Here is an 18,551-nt window from a genome sequence, read left to right as displayed (position 1 = left end):
TCCCATGTTATGTGTGTACTGGGACTTGTCTCTGCTCTTCTGCATGTGTGTGTGGTGTGTGTATGTATGGGGGCTTGAACCTGGGGCCTTGTGCTTGCTAAACAAGCCCTTTACTACAGAGCCACTGAGCTACACCTAACACCCCCAGCCTCTCCTAAGTTGGGTTTCATTTGTGAGATGGAGATAATAATAACCATAGGGTTGCTGTGAGGATTAAAAGAGGTAATCTCTGTAAAGTGCTTAGCAGAGTGTAGCTGACTAAGTGCTGGATAAATGGAAGCTATTTTTAGGTCAGACCGGCATTTCCTCCTTTGAAAGCTGTCAATGGCTCTCTTCCTATGAGATAAAGCACAGATGAAGTGAGAGGCAGCCTCCCAGGGAAGGAAGCTCCCCAGAGACAGGGATGTGTGACATTTGGCTGTACTATTCAGTCACCAGCTGATGGCTCTGAACCTCAGGTCTGTGAAACAAGGGATGCTGATGGCAGAACTGTGCCTAGGATCCAATGGCCAGCTCATAGTCAGTGCTAGCTAAACCCAAGAGTCCCCAGCTGACTGCCATGTTCATCCAGACATTCCACTACACACTGTACCTTCCACCCAAATTATATGGTTTCTTATCACAGCCCCCCTTTCCTAATTGTATTTATCTAAAAATTTTTGCTTTTTTAAAAAATGTATATCCGTGCATCATGTGCATTCCTGGTGCCAGTGAAGGCCAGAAGAGGGTATCAGATCTTCTAGGACAAAGTGAGCTGCCACAAGGATGCTTGGAATCAAGCCCAGTGCTCTAACACACCTTTGAAGGTCAGAGGACAGCTTTCAGGAGTCAGTTCTCTCCTTCCACCATGTGGATCCCAGGGACTGGACTCAGAGAGCCAGGGTTGGTGGCATCATCTTTACCTGATGAGCCATCTTATCAGTCATGTATATATTCCCTTTTTTATTCATTCATTCATTCATTCATTCATTCACTCATTTTACATCCCGACTGCTGTCCACTCTCCCACAGTCTCTCCTCCCATCCCTTTCCCCTTCTCTGAGTGGATGGGAACCTCCCCGGTATCTCCCCACCCTGGCACATCGACTCTCTGTGAGGCTAGGTGCATCCTCTCCCACTGAGGCTAGACAAGGCAGCCAGCCAAGCTAGAAGAATGTATTCCAAGACAGACAACAGCTTTAGGGACAGCCTGTGCTTCAGTTTTTCAGCACCCACATGGAGACAGAGCTGCACATCTGCTGCATACATGCAGGAAGCCTAGGTCCCTTGGTTAGTGTATGCTCTATGGTTAGTGGTTCAGTCTCTTGAGAACCCCCAAGGGTCTCCTCATATTGTTTTTAAGAGGTTTCCTACTTCGACCTGGGGCCTATTGATCAGGCTAGGGTGGCCACTGAGTTCCAGGAATCTTCCTGTGTGCTTCCTGGGCACCGGGATTTTAACCTGGGCTTGGAGACTGCCTTCATGTTTGTGTGTGGGCAATTTACTGACTGTTCTCTCCAGCTTAGGGGGACCACTTTAATCCATTCTTAGCTATTTTTGTGGAGAAAGTGGCCTAAGCCTCTTATTTTAGCCCCTCCCCTTGTCCACTTGTACCGTACATGTAGAGAATTATAAGGAATCAAATTTAAAAATACAAACTCCTCAGTTTGCCCACTAGAAAAATCCAATTCAGAGCTGGACATAGTGGCACTCACTTGCAATCCCAGTACTCTGAAGATGGTGGTAGTAGGATTATCAATTTTAGGGCAGCCTAAGGTACACAACAAGTTCTAGGCCAGCCTGATTCTGGTGCTTGAGAGTCTTGGGATATGTTAGAATGGCTTAAACAAGATTGGATCAATCCCTGGCATCTCCAGACTGAGATATGGGAACACTGAATGGAAATATTAGCTCAAAATGCTATCCCAGGGCACAGTAGGATAGCTAATGGCTGGCTAATGGCTGAAGGCAGGAAGCTCCTTCAGGTGACACTTGTACATGAGGAGGACCATGAGAGGAGCCAGGGAAGATGAGACACATGCAGAGCCACCACCTTCCAGTGTTCATTTGACAAATCAGCTACAGGGTGTAGCCACATGTTGTTGTATCCAGAAGGGTAACAGCAGATACTGGAGAAAGTGTGCAGTGGGCGGGCTGCTAGGCTCCCACCGAGGGAGGCGGACCTTGACAGCATAAAGATGGAGAAAAAGGAAAGACAAGGAGTTAGAAAACTCACGGGCAAGCAGCCTGTTTGTTTGGGAGCCATTTCCTCATAAATTGTCTTCCTCCCTTCATGCGAGAGATGCTCTGCTGACTTTCAGGTCGATGCTTCTCTGGTTGCTGGAGTTTTGATTTTTGAAGGTAGAAAGCTAGAAACACTCGCTAAAAAAACCTGTAGCTTACTCATCTTAGTAGGTTAGGTGCCAAAGTCCAAGCTGTTTTTATTTCTAACCCAAATATTGCAAATATACAGAAAATTAACAGTACAAAGTTAAACACATCCTGATTTATTTACACAATGCTAAAGAGATTTTGCGTTTTATTTCCATTTTGTGGGATGTCATTATGGGGTCTGGCTTTGCTGTATAATTGACACAGGTCTTTGAAACTTGATAATCCCACCTCACATGCAATGTTCCGTCCCAAGTGGGCAGAAGTCTGGAGTTTTCAGTACACATGCAGTGGTGGTCTTAATCCTGCTTCACACTGTCCCAGGAAGGCAGCTGCCCCTCACAGCCGGGGGAGGGGCCACATGCTCAGAAAGGGAACAAAAGACAAGAGGGGAAGACAACAGGCACGTGGGGGACCCTGAGCGTTTCTGTGCATGGGGGTAAGGAGAATGCAGCCCAAACCCTTTTCCCTGGAGGCTCAAACACAGGGACTCAGCCGAGCCGCCAGGGGAAAGGAAGTCCCCTGACCACAGCTGAGGGCATGCGGAGGATGAGAACTGCACTAGAAATTCGGGCATACTGATAAATCATTAACATGTACACTATACAGTTTATACATGTATATATGTACACACACACATATATATAAAGGTACAGATTAGCTTGTGTTATTTCATATAAACAGATGCAGAGAATGTACCGGTGTGAAAAAGTGCACATAGCAAGTCCTTGAAGACAATTTCAAGTTAATGCTCCAATTCTTACTGTTATAACACATGGAACCAAGAAACCCCACCTGCACCCGTGGTTTCAACAAGCCCATAGCAGCCTGCGCCTGGTGAAGCACTGGCCAGTGGGACAGAAAATCTGGCACCTGCTTGCCGACTCAGGGCTTCCCTACATCATCATATGGCAAATCTTAAACTTTGGTTTTGTTCCAAAAGACATTAAAGTTCATGTTAGTTTCCCCTCTGGTAGGAAGGTGATAGAAAATGGAGGTGTGCCCCGCCCTACGTTAGCAATCTGATGCATCCCTGCTGAATATGGAATTGAGAGGGCCATACTGACAAGTGGGTGAGCCCTTTGCCAGTGTGCATAGTGGTGGGGCTCTTCAGAGGACTGGAGGACTCTCTGCCTATATGGTTTACCTGCAGAACAATAAAATGAGAGACATCATGCCAGCCCTTTCATTCTGGGGCTTATTGGAATGGCCCTGCACCCCTCTCAGCATCTAGTATCCTGATGACAGGACAGTTCAGTATAGTTATATCCAGCCATGGTTTATAGGCCCGACCAATAAAGGAGCTGAGGTTGGCCTATAGTACTACACTGCCAGAGAGGAAGGGCTAGGGGATTAGAGGTAAGGCCTAGAGCACGGGACTGCCCGCCAGAATGTAGACTCACAGGCCGCGGGGTCCAAGGCTCAGTTGTCAAGACTGACAGCTCCTTAGCCCACCCTGCAGTTGCTGTCACTCTCCAGGGCCTCAAAGCAGTGTTCCATTCAATCACAGGACAGGCACACTCAGCCATGGCAAAAAAAAAAAGTTTTGGATTTAAAACTCAGGCCATTATGGATTCTCTGATATGTCTGAGCCACCTAACAATGTTAAATGCTACTGCCCAAGTCTCTAGAATCAACCCCATCTGCCACTACAATGCTCTCCAGTGATGCTGGTGACACTCCAAGGCTGTGCAGGACCAAGCAAAGCAGACTTTTTTTTTTTTTTTAAACCAAACCAAACCAAACAACAGCTTAAAGAGTTTAAACTGCTGGCTGGGATTGCACGTTTGTACATGTGAATGCTTCTGAGAGCCATTGTAGGAGCAGAACCCAAGCCAACAGAGCCAGCAAGCTTGAGATAGAAGCAAAGGGGCAGAGAGGGCTCATCCAGAGACCGGTCCTGTGCTCCACAACAGTGACTAGCCAAGGGAGAAGGGATGCCCCTCATTACCATCACTTTTTATTTCAGCCATGAAGCAGGGGAATAAAATTTTGTTTTCCAAAAAGAAAACAAAAAGGTGTCAGAATAATGGTTCTGCAGGAAATGGTCCTCGGTCCCAGCAAGTCGCCCATGAGACACTCTGCTGCAAGGCCCCAGGGGCTTGCATAACTACGGTTCAGAGCTCTGAAGACCCTGGGCGGCTGACTCAACTTTGGCTCCTGAGCTCTGTCTACGGCAAGACTAGTGTGGTGCTCAAAAGAGAACTGATCCAGAAACTGCCAAGTTCTACAGAGATCCCAGAAACCATCAGATGCAGAGCACCCTAGTCTTTGATGGTTAGGGATGAGTGTTACGTCCATCCAGACACTGGGAAGATCACTATACATTGGTCCATCTACCCACACCAACCTGGGAATATGCTGGGAGAGAGAGTGTGTAGTGGAAATAGATCTCTCCCTTTTGGCAGGAGGTGAGGGTGGACAGAATTTTGATAAGTTATGAGCTGCTGTATCTTTGGAATTATTTTAGAATCATTACAAAATGAACAAGCTAAAAGACTAGAGTATTCTGGCTCTAACAGATAGTCTCTTCCCAGAAACGACCTAACTTCATTTTCTAACTGATATTCCATGAATCATTTAGCTGCAAGTCAGCATCTCTCTGGCTCTCCCTCCTCTTCCTCCCCCTCTTTCCCTGATGCTGTTTGTTCCTCTGGGGAGGAGAGGACTCAGCCATCTGCTCATGCATTCTGACAAAAGTTAGTTTGGCACATTTACTTTCCACTGACTTTCTAGCCACAGAATGAAGTGACAGCAAAATGGATCTCCTAAAGGATGTCCTAGTGGTAATTGGGAGGGACTGTGATCAGCACAGCAGGCATGGGGAGACCAGAGACCTACCCTACCATACCATCTTCCTGTCCAGTTAACATCTAAGCTGTATTCAAATGAATCACTACAGCTTTCCACTACCAGATGGCTGCCCCCACATCTGCCAATCACATTCTAGAACTTATTTAATTTGGAAACATATCAGATAGAAATTTTCCTTAAATTTAAAACATGAAAGCAATGTATCAAGCACACACAGCATCATCTAGAATGTGCCTTCAGTGGGGTGAGCCAAAGGGTTCTGGACAACAAATACCTCAGCAAAACTAGGGGAAGGGTGAGGATAGGCTGGTAACATAACTTTGAGTTTGAAAAAGTCCATCAACCTGAAAACATTCCTAGTTCCAGTTCTATGAACAGTAGCAACTTCGGAGGAGGCAATAAGCAGCCACGTTCAACACTGAGCCTTTACAAAGGGTGATGGAAAAAATGGAAGCCTAGGACTGTCAGTCCTGCGGCTGCATTGTGCACTGAACAATGAACTCCAGGTAAGGGATGGTGGCGCCTGGGCAGGCTTTGAGGCCAAGCCTCAAGCAGAGCCCCTGGCACACCACAAAGCACAGTTTGAAAGAGCGCAGAAGCAGTTTTGTCTTTAATAGGTCTTAGAGCTAGTCAATTTTCTGATGCGCCCTCCTTCTTGCCACAAGTAAAAATAGTGCCCTGTAAGTTTCCCCCATTTAGTGTGTTGGAAGCACATGATTAAGTTAGTTGCCAAAGGGCAATTAGCAAGGGTATTGCCTAATTAAACAGGAAAGGAAAAGTCACTGTGCCCTATAGTCATGGATGAGGAAGTAGGACCAATGCACGTTCCTCTTTGAACAAGGCTGTCCATGGATGCAGAAAAGCCGGCCAGGCAGTGCCAGTCGCTGCTGTCCATGGATGCAGAAAAGCTGGCCAGGCAGTGCCAGTCGCTGCTGTCCATGGATGCAGAAAAGCCGGCCAGGCAGTGCCAGTCGCTGCCCCTCTGTTTCCTTCTCTGAGGCTGCTTCGCATGACTAGCAGAGCCCAGGGACAGCACCAGCCATGCTGTGGGAGTTGAGTTGATGGTGGAGTTGGCAGATGCCCTGGGGCAGGCACCAGGTGGAACACACAAGAGCGGGGGTCAGTGAAGCAATCCCTTTGAATCCCAAGTCATGTCCCTTAACACACAAAACAAACCAAGAGAAGCCTAAAGCCCGCACTTTTACAAAAGACAGAAATTGAAACAAAAATGTTAAAGAATTTAAAATTTCCCCCCTCTTCTCAGAGCCAACTGTGAGATCAGATGGGGTCCCCCACCCCACCCTGCTTTCTTTAGTGTAGGTCCTTTGGGCTTGGATGGAAGCGGCAGAAACAGAGCTGGGGCCGACGCAGTGGGAAATTTATTTCCCCAAGTCAGAGCCTCAGGGAGTGTAGGAGGTACTGAGGCTCCGTGCACACTCAGTCCCAGCTCCTCTGAAGAGCTATTCCAGGAGGTCCTGAAAAGAAAGACACATGCAGTGTTACTGACAGATTAGGAATCTATTTTGAAAGCAATCGCCTACCTGCTCTGTGGCTCTCCAGGGCAACTTCAGGAGCATGTACAATTTGGTCCCAGTTGTATTTTTTTAAAAAAACTTAAAATAGATTTACTTATTTTCATTGTGTGTGTATGGGAGGCCAGAAGAGGGTACTGGATCTCCTGGAACTAGACTTCCAAGGAGTGGTGAGCCATCATGTGTTTGCAGAGAATGGAACCTGGGTGGTCAAAGAGTTGCGAGTGCTTTTAAACCCTGAGCCATCTTTCTGGAGATTGTCTCTATCACAAGGATAAAAGTGACTCTTTTTAAGACTTAAATATTTCACCAGGCTGTGGTGGTGCACACCTTTAATCTCAGCACTTGAGAGGCAGACACAGGCCTTGGTGAGTTTGAGGGCAGCCTGGTCTACTGTACCTAGAGCTAGTTCTAAGACAGCCAAGTTTGCACAAATCCTGCCCTGAAAACCAAGCAGATTAAAAAAAAAAAAACCACTTAAAATTTTGGATAATTCCTCAAGAAGAAAGTATCTTACCTCATCTGAATCATCGTGATAACCGCTTTTAGCGTGGGAGGCCGTATCCAAAGCCTCCACTCCGTCAGCCTCTGCGTGCTGCTGTAGCACAGAGTATCGGTGCACCAGGAACCTGTGGAGGGGACCCTGGTTAGTTTCCCGAGCTGAGGAGGGAGCATTTCTTACATCATAGAGTTTCCTCAGTTTTCCACACTCATGGCCCCATGGCATGCAGAGATACGATACACAATCTGGACCTGATCTTCGGGGTTATCATTAACTCCCTAGTGTCCTCCAAGAGAACCGGACCACATGGGATGAGGTGGCTTTTGGTTTGGACTTAGTAGCCCTGACCCACTTCCCCATTTCTTACCTTCCACCACAGACATATTTCTTCACAATGAGGACTCCTGCTACAACTGTGACAAGCATCAGCCCCACGATGGCCAGGATAATAGGGACAGAATTTGACTTGGAATTCTTGATAAATTAAAACAAACAGAGCAGCAGTTAGGCATGCAGAGTCTATGGCTGTATTCATACGGTCCAACACACTTAGCCAGGGTATGTCTCCACCCCCCAGATGACAGGGCTAGCACACCAGCACAGGGAAATCTGAACTCCAGCTGCCTGGAAGCTATAGTGTAGGGCCTTCAATGTCAATCACAGTGGCAGGCTTGGCAACTGTCTCAACGCAGGCATGTCCAACCTGTCATCTATAAAGTTCATGTTTGAGAACTGCTCAGTTGAGTTACGGGGAAAAAAAATCCCATGAAGAATTCATGTTTTAAATAAGTTTACACTTTTGTGTCGGGCTGCCTTTATGGCTATTCTTGGTTGTACGCAGCCCTGGGGCCAAGGGTTGGACATGCCTAGATCACTGTGGTCGCTATGACTGTTCCCTGTCCCTTGTTTACAACTCCTGGAGGTTATGGGTGGAGCAGGAAAGGGAGACTGAGAATAGGGTGCTGAATGAATCCATCACTAGACTGTCATCTTTGAAGATGTGTGTCAATGCTATTCCAGGCAGGCCGTTATATGTCACGAAGATTTCTGTTGTTACTAACTTTTGGCATGTTTTTACAGATAAGCCTTATCAGATCATTGTTTGCGTGTAACCTACCTGCTTCTGGGTAGGAGATAGGAAGTGTGTGTTTTCAGTGTATCCAAGAGGAGGCGGAGCTGGATTCTGGGACAAGCTGTGTCCCTGTGGGCGGGAGTCCTGTGCAATCACACACACACAAACACTCTGAGGACAGCCACCAGCAGTCCAGGGCAGGGGTGCAGAGGAGGAGGAACTGCCCCCCCCCCACCAATACACACACCCACACACTCTTCCCTCGTTGCCTTTAGAATCCCGCCCTTGTCAGTGTCTCCTCCCTTTGAACAGCAGGGAGGAGGTGCTGGGATTGTCAGGTGCTTAACCTTTCATATTACACATATGGAAGATGGGCCTTAGGTTATCTCCCAAGTCACTGCTGGCCCTGTGCTGCTTGACCAGGAGGCCTCCCTAATTACCTCATCTCCAGAGCTCCACCAGACAGATCAGTACCACTCTTCCTATGACTTGATGTGAGGTGGCCCATTATGAGGTGGCCCATTATGCCCAGAGCTCGGCTTTTGTTTTAGCACACTTGGCATTCGTCAGTACAAAGGTCCCTACCTACTTACTGTGCAGGGCTTGCCTGCCGTGTGCAAATCTCCACTCTATGGCCCTTCATGGTTTTATTCTTTTGTTATTTTTTTTCCAGAAGCTTGTTAGTATTTAAATATTTACTTTTGATTATAAGGTGTGTGTGTGTGTGAGTGTGTGTGTGAGTGTGTGTGTGCATGAGTGCATGTGAACATGTGAGTGCATTGCCCACAGAATCTAGAAGAGAGTGTCACATCCCTGGAAGATGAAGGTATAGGCAGTTGTGAGTGGCCTGACATGGTTGCTCTAAACCAATCTGGGATTGTGTGCAGGAGCAGCGTGTACTGCTGAGTGCTAAGTCATCTCTCTATTCCCGACTGTTTGTTCTGGAGACAGTGTCTCATGTAGCCCAGGTTGACTTCGAACTAGCTACGTAGCTATGCGGACTTCTGATCCTCCTGCCTTAGCTCCCAAGTGTTTGGGTTACAGGTGTGCATGGCTGTTGATGTGTTGCTGGGGACTGAAGTCAGGGCTTCATGTATGCTAGGCAAATACTCTACCTACTGAGCTACAGTGCCCTGTCCTGTCCTTTCTATTTTTAAACCTTTGGCTAACATGTAAAAAGTTCATATATCATCAGGTGATATATCAGATGATATATCAACATGTGTATCCCTCCCTCACTCAGCACAACTCTTAAATCCTTTCTTCTGAATGACTCTGGGCCTCAGAAACTACAACTCCATGCTGCTAAAACTTTTACATGACACCATTTTCCCCCAAACACAGACCATCTTTTAGCAGGATGAGCTTGCCACTGGGGTACAGCATGTGATGGGTCCTTCATCCTGACAGCTGCCCGTGCAAAGATCTTCAGGAACACTGTGCCCATCCCGTATTGATCCCTAAGTATAACTTTGGTTCTTCCTGACAGAATGTGAAATCCCGCCTATCCCCAGAACCTAGGTTTGTTTTCAACATACCTGCTTCTTGGGGTTCAAGAAGTTGCTTGTGCATTTCTTTTTCAAGTCTTTTACTTCTCGGGTTGGATTCATCCCTCCTTGGCATCTGTCTCCTGGGATTTTCCGGTACCTGAAGGGCAGAGGAGCTTGGTCAGAGGCTGGCAGTGGCTGTGTTGGTGTCTGGGGAAGGCACAGAGACAGCAGCCAGGGCTTCTTGGCTGGGTGCACCCGACCACTGCTTTACAAGAGTTGCAGCCATCCTGCCTGAGGCTGTGAAGGATATGGAACCTTAAAGAAGCAAGTTTATGAAAGTCTCCCCAAACCCCAAAACAACAAATTGGAAGCAGCAGTGATGCCAGGTGAAGGCTGGCTGCCTATAATGAAGACTAGGAGATGCCCGTGAGCAAACTGGGCTCTAAGCTCACCGCAGTGAGGAGGAGCTCTGCTGAGCAGCAGGGAGCCAGAGAGCTGCCTCGAGGCTAAGCCACGCAATGCAGGAGACATGTTAAGTGTCTGTGTTAGTCAGTGTGCAAGAAGCAACTCACACATATGTACTACATATACAGCGCCACATATACACAGCACACACATGCATACAACATACACACACACACTATACATCACACACACAACATCTTTATTAGTATGCAACAAGCAATTCACACATACATACCACACACACATCACCACATATACACAGGACACACACACACACACACCCAACATACACTATATATCATATATACACACAACAAATAACTATATTAGTTAATGTGCAAGAAGCATCTCACACACACAACTGCACACTATACACTCCCCCACATACTACATACATTGCATACATACACCACACATCACATACATATGATAGATATCTGTAATAATGTACAAGAAGCATCACACACACACCATACATATCACACACACCACACACACACATACCACACACTACATACCTATACCACAAACATCACACATGTCAATGTATTAATGTGCAAGAAGCATTACACGCACACACCATACACACACACCATATAAACACACCACACACATACACACTACACATACATACCACATATACACATACCACATACACCCCCCCACAAACACACACATACACACACATGCACGCACACATGTATACTTACACACACACAATACACACACGCATGCACACACACACACAAAAATAGAGATGAGGAGAAAAAGAGGAGGAAGGAGGGGTGGAAAGATTTTTTTTTTTAACCAGAATATATTCCTGGGCTCTTGCCTCTTTCCAGAAATCAGATTTGAAAAATGCAGAAAGTTCTTGTCTCTGGGAAACTGAGGAAATCTGAACATAGCTCTGGCTTCACTTGCTGTTTGCCTCCACCTTTAACAGACTTTAAAAGGCGCCGGCTCGGAGCCCACGCAGCTGTTTCTCACCAGCTGAGTTGTAGCACTTCTGATGATGATCACGGTGGCTTCTGTTCATTTTCAGGGGCTTTTGTTTTATTTTTAAGACAGGGCCTCACTAAGTAGCTCTCACTGTTCTAGAACTTACTAGGTAGGCCAGGTTGGCCTTGAACCTATAGAGATTGGCCTGCTTCTGCTTCCTAAGTGCTGGAATTAAAGATGTGTCCCACCACACCTAACAATTTTCAGGGGATTCAAATGGCTACAACTCAAATGACTATGCAGGTGACCTTTTGAATGACCCAGAATAATTCAATGGGTAACCTTTTGACATTAAAGGATCCAAAACCTCCAACCTGAGACTATGGGAGCACCATTTCTGGGCGTGTGTGTGTGTTCTGTGAGGAGCTATGAAGCTAAGTTACGCATGTGGCCATATTTATTCATGCCCACATAAACCACTTTCCCCTTCCTTTCTCAAGACAGGGCTTTCTAAGTAGCATTGGCTAGCCTAGAACTAGGTGTGTAGTACAGACTGCTGTTGAACTTAAGGTGACCTCCCAGCCCATGGCCTGAGTGCTAAGGTTACAGACATGCGCTGCCCCATCACGTTTCATCCCATCTTTCCCCACAAACACCGCTAAACCCTATCTTAGGACAGCAGGTTTCCATAAGCTTGGCTACCTCATCGGGAAGTCCTGTTTTACGAATGCATTATTTTGTTGACTGAAATATTATGAGGCAGGAAAAATGTGCATGGGCCCAGGGCTGGAGGCAGGGACGGGTGCTGTCTATGGGGATATTTTGTGTTGTTTCAGGGCCTGCACAGACCTAGCGTTTCTATGTGTTGCTGTCAGGCACATATCTGTCCCTTCAGACTGTACCCAAAACTGGGTCCTGGAGAAAGCTCATCAACAAAGTAGCATAAAAATGAGGGAGGGGAGTCCCTGGGAGAGCACCGGCCCCTGTGGAGGCCATTTGAATACAAAATTAATGAAAGTGGAAAACTAGGTCCTCATTTGCACTGCAGTCAATGGCCCCAGGAGGCCATTTGGACATGGCAGATGACAGAATACTGTGTCATCACAGAAGGTCTACTAGACGGTGGTTTCCTGAATGTCCTGGAATACTGCTCATCCAGAACAGTGGCGATAAACTGCTTTGGCCCAGAGCAGTGAGATCACGGCAGGGAGAGGCCGCCTTACCCATTTGTTGTCAGGTGCTCCTCCTTGCCGTACAGACAGAACTCTAACTCATGCCCCTTCAGTTCTGGCTGCTCCACACACTCCGAGGCGTTCTCTGGACGGAAGTAGCCAAAGTCACTGTAAGAATCAACAATAAGCATACTTTAGAAGTTGCCTGCCGACAAGCCAGCACGAGACTGGTAGGTTCAGTTGAGATTCCCATTGAGGGTGCTCCATTTGAGGTGAGAACAGTTGCTGAGAATGGGCTGGGAAAGCTATGGTGTCTTTGCAGGTACATGCTAGAATCTTAAGTGTCTCCCGCAGGCCTCTGAGTTAAAGATGTGGTCCCCAGTGTGGAGCTACTGAGAGGTGGTGAAGTGTTTAAAGGATAGAGCCTAATGGAACCCGTTGTTTTTCTTTGGCTGCGGGGACTGACTTGCTCTGTCTCACATTTCTGCCCTGAGGGGCTGCTTGTGGTCCGGGACGCTTGCATGTATATTAGCATGTGTATATGTCCATGCCCAAGCATGGAGGCCAAAAGTTCATGTCAGCTGTCGTCCTCTCTGCCTCTCCTCATTTTCTGAGACAGGGTCTCTCATTGATCTTGGAGCTCACTGACTGACGAGCCTGGCGGCTGGTGAACTCCAGGTCCCTCTGTCCCCCCCATCACTAACACTGAGGCTGCAGATGTGTGTTGCCTTCTGGGGGTGCTGAGGGTCAGAGTTCAGTCTCATGCTTGCACAGCAAGCACTCCCTGCCTGCCCCATCCATTCCACACCATCTCATCCACCCTCCCTTCTGTGTTCTCCCATGACGAGAGCCAGCGAGATCCTGCCTCTTCTCCCAGGCTGACTGTAGACATGGGTAGCATCCATGTTTTGGGCCTGCTTTCCCACTACCCTGAGTCTGTGCACAGAGAGTATGAGAAAGGACAGCCACTCTCCTCCGCTAATTACTGTCTTCTCAGTCTACATGCCTACCCTAGAAATCATTCCCTTATGTTTTAATTGGGTAAATTTCTCCCTCCCTCTCCTGCTTCCCTTCCCCATCTCTCTCTTGGGATTGAATTCAGGGCCTGATACATGCTTTGCAAGTGCTCTAGCCCCGAGCCCTGTGTCTAGCCATATTTCTTGCAAGAATACTTTTAATTACCTTATTTTGCTCATTTAGACTATTACCCACCCCCAGCCCCTAGTGCTGGGGACTTAACCCAGACTCTCACATGTCATACTAAGCAAACATGTTACCACTAAACCAAACTACACCTTTAGCTCATTTATGTTTTGTTTCCTGTGTTTTGACTTTAACGCCTTCTGCAACCTTGGAAATGAATGTCTAAGGCCCCACGAGGCTTAATGCTCATCAAACCTAACGTTTTCTCCTCCTCGGTTCTATGACTATTTACAACAGTACCTTTCTTCCACTATCTGAAAGGGAAATTTAGCTTAATGTCTTCAACCTGGACTCTGATCCATATTTTTCTTTTTAAAAACATAGCTCTAGCAGGCCTGGGGCACACTGTATAGATTAGGCCAGCCTGGAGTTCAGGGGGCTCTGCCTGTCTCTGCCTTCCAAGTGTTTCTGACTTCTCACAGCCTTCCTTGGTGTGCTGCTGGGTGTCTAAGATCCCAATAGTCCACTGGCTTCTATGATCCACTTTGGTCATCAATACTCAGCGCTGCTACCTCCTGAACAAGCTGTTCCACGATCCCCCTCCTTTCAGCCACAGGGGACCCTTCTCTCCTCACCTACCACTTCCTGTGTGTTTCAGTCTGGTGAGGGAAATGGATGAGGTTTTCAAGCTGTGCTATCTTATACACTGAAGGTCAAGGGGGAGGTTCCGAGGTGCAGGGTGAGGACAGATCTTCCTCACATAGGAAGCATTCTCACAAGCCCACACTCTGCAGGATCCCAGCATGTTAGGAGACAGCGGCTCTGGGAAAGAGGCCCCTGGAAGCCAGGGACAGGACAGGACAACCCTTCAGAGTGACCCAGGCTTGCCTGACAGACAAAGGTGAGCTCAGTGATGCTTCCTGTGGAAAGGAGGGTGGGAGGGGCCACACAAGGTTGGACTTGAGTTTCCTTCACTGACATCTGTAGCTGCACTGAGCTGTCATCTGTAGTTCGGGGAATTTGACAAGGAGACAAGAGTACTAGCTGCCCTTTTTGTCCAAGTGCTTTAGGGACCTAATTTTACTTCCTGTCTGTCACAAGCAGCAAGTTATCACCTTCAATATGAGGCAGTTCTTATTTGTCTCAAATTTCCTCATTTAAGTGACACTGGTCTCTTGCATATAAACTAACACCAGACCACGTAAGTACCTAACTCTTGATCCTGATGGTCCTGAACTTTAGGGAGTACATCCTGGTGGCCACTAAATTCACTGACCTAGGCACAATGAATATGCTGATGTCACCTCTAGTCTCAAGACCAAATCACCAACCTTCAATCCGCAGTCTTGCAAATGATCCAAAGCCTAGAGCCTTCCAGAAGCTGCCTGCCAAGCCCAATTTCCTCCATGCTCCTGAGCGACTTTCCCTGTTGTTTTTAGTTTATCGTTTTGTAGACTTCCCCTGCAACCCTTCCTGATTTTTAAAATTTAATTTTTTTGAGACAGTCTTATGTATTCCAGGCTATTACTGAACTGCCCCTACCCCTGCCCCGTCCCCCAAGCTGGGATTACTAGCATGAATCAACACACTGTTTATTTGATGCTGGGGCTTGAACTCAGGGCTTCATGTATGCTAGGCAAACCCTGTACCACCTGAGTTGCATGCCAGACCACCTCTTCTTATTTAATTTCTGTCCATATCATTACCTCTAAGGTTGGACAGTGTCTGTGTCCAGTGACCATCCAGCATGATAAAATAATCTGTTAACTGTTAGTAATGGCCCCTTTCTCTGCACTTCACTTCTGTGGACAGCAGGCAGGAGTTACTTAGTCTGGGGGAAAGGGATGTCAGTATTTTTTAGCTGGACAAAACAACCATTTTTCACCTCCCTGCACGTGGGACAGGGGCTGACAGAGGGATCTGAGGAGTGCTGATACCAGAGAAAGTCCTCCAGGGAGCACGGACAGACGGATGGCTGCTTGGCCACAACATAGTCTCGACCATTCTGACAGACGGATGACTTCCGTAGCCGTAGGAACTGTTCTTTATAGCCCAAAATGCAGCCATCTTTGTAATCTCCAGGGTCTGTGGAATGTGCCAGCCATGTGGTATAGTCATCCTCTTCACCTAAAGGACAGACAGAATGTTCAGGAATTGGCATAGCACACAGCCCACCCACAAGAGAAAGGCAGCTGTCAGGCTCAGGGAAGGAGTGGGGGAGGGAAGGGAGGTGGGCTGATTCAATCTCTTGCTTCAGTTTGGAGTTGCAAACACAGAGTCACTTTAGTCTAGAACCCACTAGCAGCTGCACTTCCTCATAGCAAAAGAAGACTCTTCTCCATCTTGCTTTCTGTAGGGAGATTAAGTGAAACCTTTGTTTTAAAGGGAGGCTGTAGAGGGAGCGCTAGAGTCTTCTGAAACCAAGAGGCTGCTGTCTGCCTTGATGGCCTGGTCCCTCCATCCCAGGAGCTGTCACAGACAAGCAGCCATGTTTCCCATACGTTGGCCATTTGTTTAGCATACGACACCAACAAGAGCCCAGATTCAATGTTACCACGCATACTTGGCTTCAAGCAGAAGGGAAAGCAGCCTCCTCCTAGCTTTTCTCTAGTGCCCACTGGCTCTACGACTGCCGCCATCTGCCTCTGCTTGAGCATTCTACATCATCTGCTCGTAGGAAAATGCTCCTGGTCGGAACCTAAAGAGTGCCGCCTGGGTTTTTTTACTTTGAGGAACTTGAGGACCATCGGAGAGCCAGCTTGCTCAGGGACAGGTGTGTAACAAATATTTTAACAGTCTTAAGCTTGAGAGCTAATGTAGAAGTCCCTGCTGAGGATGAACTCACAAGCCAGCTCTGTCCACCTTCTTTACTGCATTTAGAAGCCAAAGGCAATCAGGTTATGAGTCACACTTAAGTGTCTTATAGAAAAGGAAGTGCAGGCTGAGAGCCCTGCATTACAGGTGCCGCAGGGTGAACATGGGGGTCACCCGTGTCTGAAATGACTCCAATAAGCCCTTGATTGTATGATGCCGACAGTGAACGCAGGCACCTTTCCCGCAGTGTTTTCTTTTAGTCTACATCTTTCTTACTGAGACGCTACACTGCCGGACACTTCCTTCCTGGAGTCCTTCACACCTGCCCAGAGTTTTAGAGCCTCGGCTAGGACTCACATCCAAACTAAACCTGCATGTGAAACCCCTCCCTTCAGTGTTCTGAGTAAGTGGATAGAGAGAGATCCTTTCAAAACTCCCTCCAAAACTCGTTTTCTAAAGTCCCCGCGCACCCACTGTCCTACAGAGGGATACCTCCCAAAGTCACAGAGTCACTTTAGACAAACAAGTCAAAAGAATGTCTCATAAATGGCACAAAAGATCCTTCCTGCTGGGCAAGGCTGCAGGGTCCTATATGGCAGCCCCACCCCAATCCTCATCCCCTCACCCCCCCTCCCACTCCCGCCAAGCATGGCTGGATGAATTGACACCCCCCACCCTGACCTCCCACCCCCGCCAAGCATGGCTGGATGAATTGACACCCCCCCCCACCCTGACCCCCACCCCCGCCAAGCATGGCTGGATGAATTGAAACTTGCTTGGGGATGCTGACTTAAAGAAACCGTGAACTATCAGTATCTTTCATATTGCTTACGTGATAATGATGCTTTAGACACTTATAGATAATTCCACCACAGAGGTGTAGTTCACCTTCTATTTTATAACATAGCTAACAGAATACTTTAAATTATACAGATGCCCCTTGTATTTCTTGTGGACAGCACTAGCCCCAGGATTGCTTCTCTGCTCCGTTGCTGGACTGCCCACGTGGAACATCCTCCCCGTCGCCTTTCATATGCATATGCATCTCATTATCCTGGTTGAAAGAGATTCCTCTGAATTCGTTATTTGAGAAAAGGAGTTTATAGATTTCTGGTGGGAAATTCCAAAGGAGACACTCACAATTCCGCTCAAGGATGTCTTTGAAATCAATTGTGTAGGAGACCCACTGGCGAGTAATGAAAGACTCTGTGAAGCCCCAGATGCTGATGTTCATGGACCTGGCTCCAGGCTCGGAAGCAAGCCCGGTGAAGTAGATGGGCTCCTGAGTGAACACATAGCTCTGCCAGCATTGGCCTTCATCTGTGGAGAACCTGAAACCCAAGTTAGAGAAGGATCATGACAGAGGACCAGCATGGACTGGGGGTTCAGGAAAGCAACCTAGCCTTTGGTCCCAGACCAGGGGACACTCTTGGATTTAGAGGGTGACTTACGTCTGAAAATTACTTTAATTTCCAATACCTCTAGTTAGCAGAGTATGAGAAAGGATTCACTCATACAAGCATGGAAGAGAATACTTCTCTCAAAGGAAGACAGAGGTATGGCCCAGGTAAGAATGAGTTTCTAAATTAATAAGTTAATTCTAAATTCCTAAGAACTTAAGATAGACTTGAAATAACTCACATTACTTTATAACATGTGAACTTAGGTTAGAAATTAACTTAACTTGGGCATTTCTACATTTTGGGCAGTGGAGAGAAAGAAGATCAATATTTTTCATTTAATGGTGGGTGTGGAAGGGTTGTTTTTAACTTACACCATGTGCATTCTGGGTACTGAACTCTGACTGTCAGGCTCGGCAGCAAACACCTTTATGTGATTACTCGTCTTGCCGGCCTAAGAAAAATAGTCCTTTTTTTTTTTTTTTTTTTTTTTTTTTTGGTTTTTCGAGACAGGGTTTCTCTGTGTAGTCCTGGCTGTCCTGGAACTCGTTCTGTAGACCAGGCTGGCCTCAAACTCAGAAATCTGCCTGTCTCTGCCTCCCAAGTGCTTGCTGGGATTAAAGGCGTGCATCACCACTGCCCGGCTAGAAAAATAGTCTTAAAAAGTGATAAAATACATAGCTAGGAGAAGGAAAAGTAGCGTCACCTAGTCTGGCTTGCTCTAAACATAATCCCTGTGAAGGAGAGCCTTTGCCAAAGTTCTGCAGAATCTAATAATGTAAACCAGGGTCCTGTGGCTCTCCCTGCAGTAAGCCCAAGAGCTCTCCCACCACTGCCT

The 18,551-nt window shown here is 47.2% G+C and overlaps 1 protein-coding gene across 1 annotated transcript in view; it reads right to left on the bottom strand.

Moving 5' to 3' along the window:
- Nucleotides 1–2,390: 2,390 nt before the first annotated feature.
- Nucleotides 2,391–18,551, bottom strand: part of Sort1 (sortilin 1) — a 54,846-nt gene continuing 38,685 nt past the window's right edge. Inside the window, exons 14-21 of the mRNA XM_028757280.1 lie at nt 17,454–17,644; nt 15,437–15,626; nt 12,408–12,524; nt 9,829–9,937; nt 8,336–8,434; nt 7,586–7,692; nt 7,234–7,345; nt 2,391–6,659 (exon numbers count right to left, since the gene is read on the bottom strand). Of these exons, the coding sequence (XP_028613113.1) occupies nt 6,645–6,659; nt 7,234–7,345; nt 7,586–7,692; nt 8,336–8,434; nt 9,829–9,937; nt 12,408–12,524; nt 15,437–15,626; nt 17,454–17,644 (940 nt within the window). The 3' untranslated portion in view covers nt 2,391–6,644. The remainder of the gene's footprint in view (nt 6,660–7,233; nt 7,346–7,585; nt 7,693–8,335; nt 8,435–9,828; nt 9,938–12,407; nt 12,525–15,436; nt 15,627–17,453; nt 17,645–18,551) is intronic.

Source organism: Grammomys surdaster, unplaced genomic scaffold (assembly GCF_004785775.1).
Source record: "Grammomys surdaster isolate TR1022 unplaced genomic scaffold, NIH_TR_1.0 126158, whole genome shotgun sequence".
Lineage (NCBI taxonomy): Eukaryota > Metazoa > Chordata > Mammalia > Rodentia > Muridae > Grammomys > Grammomys surdaster.
This window is presented reverse-complemented; position numbering and strand designations above follow the sequence as displayed.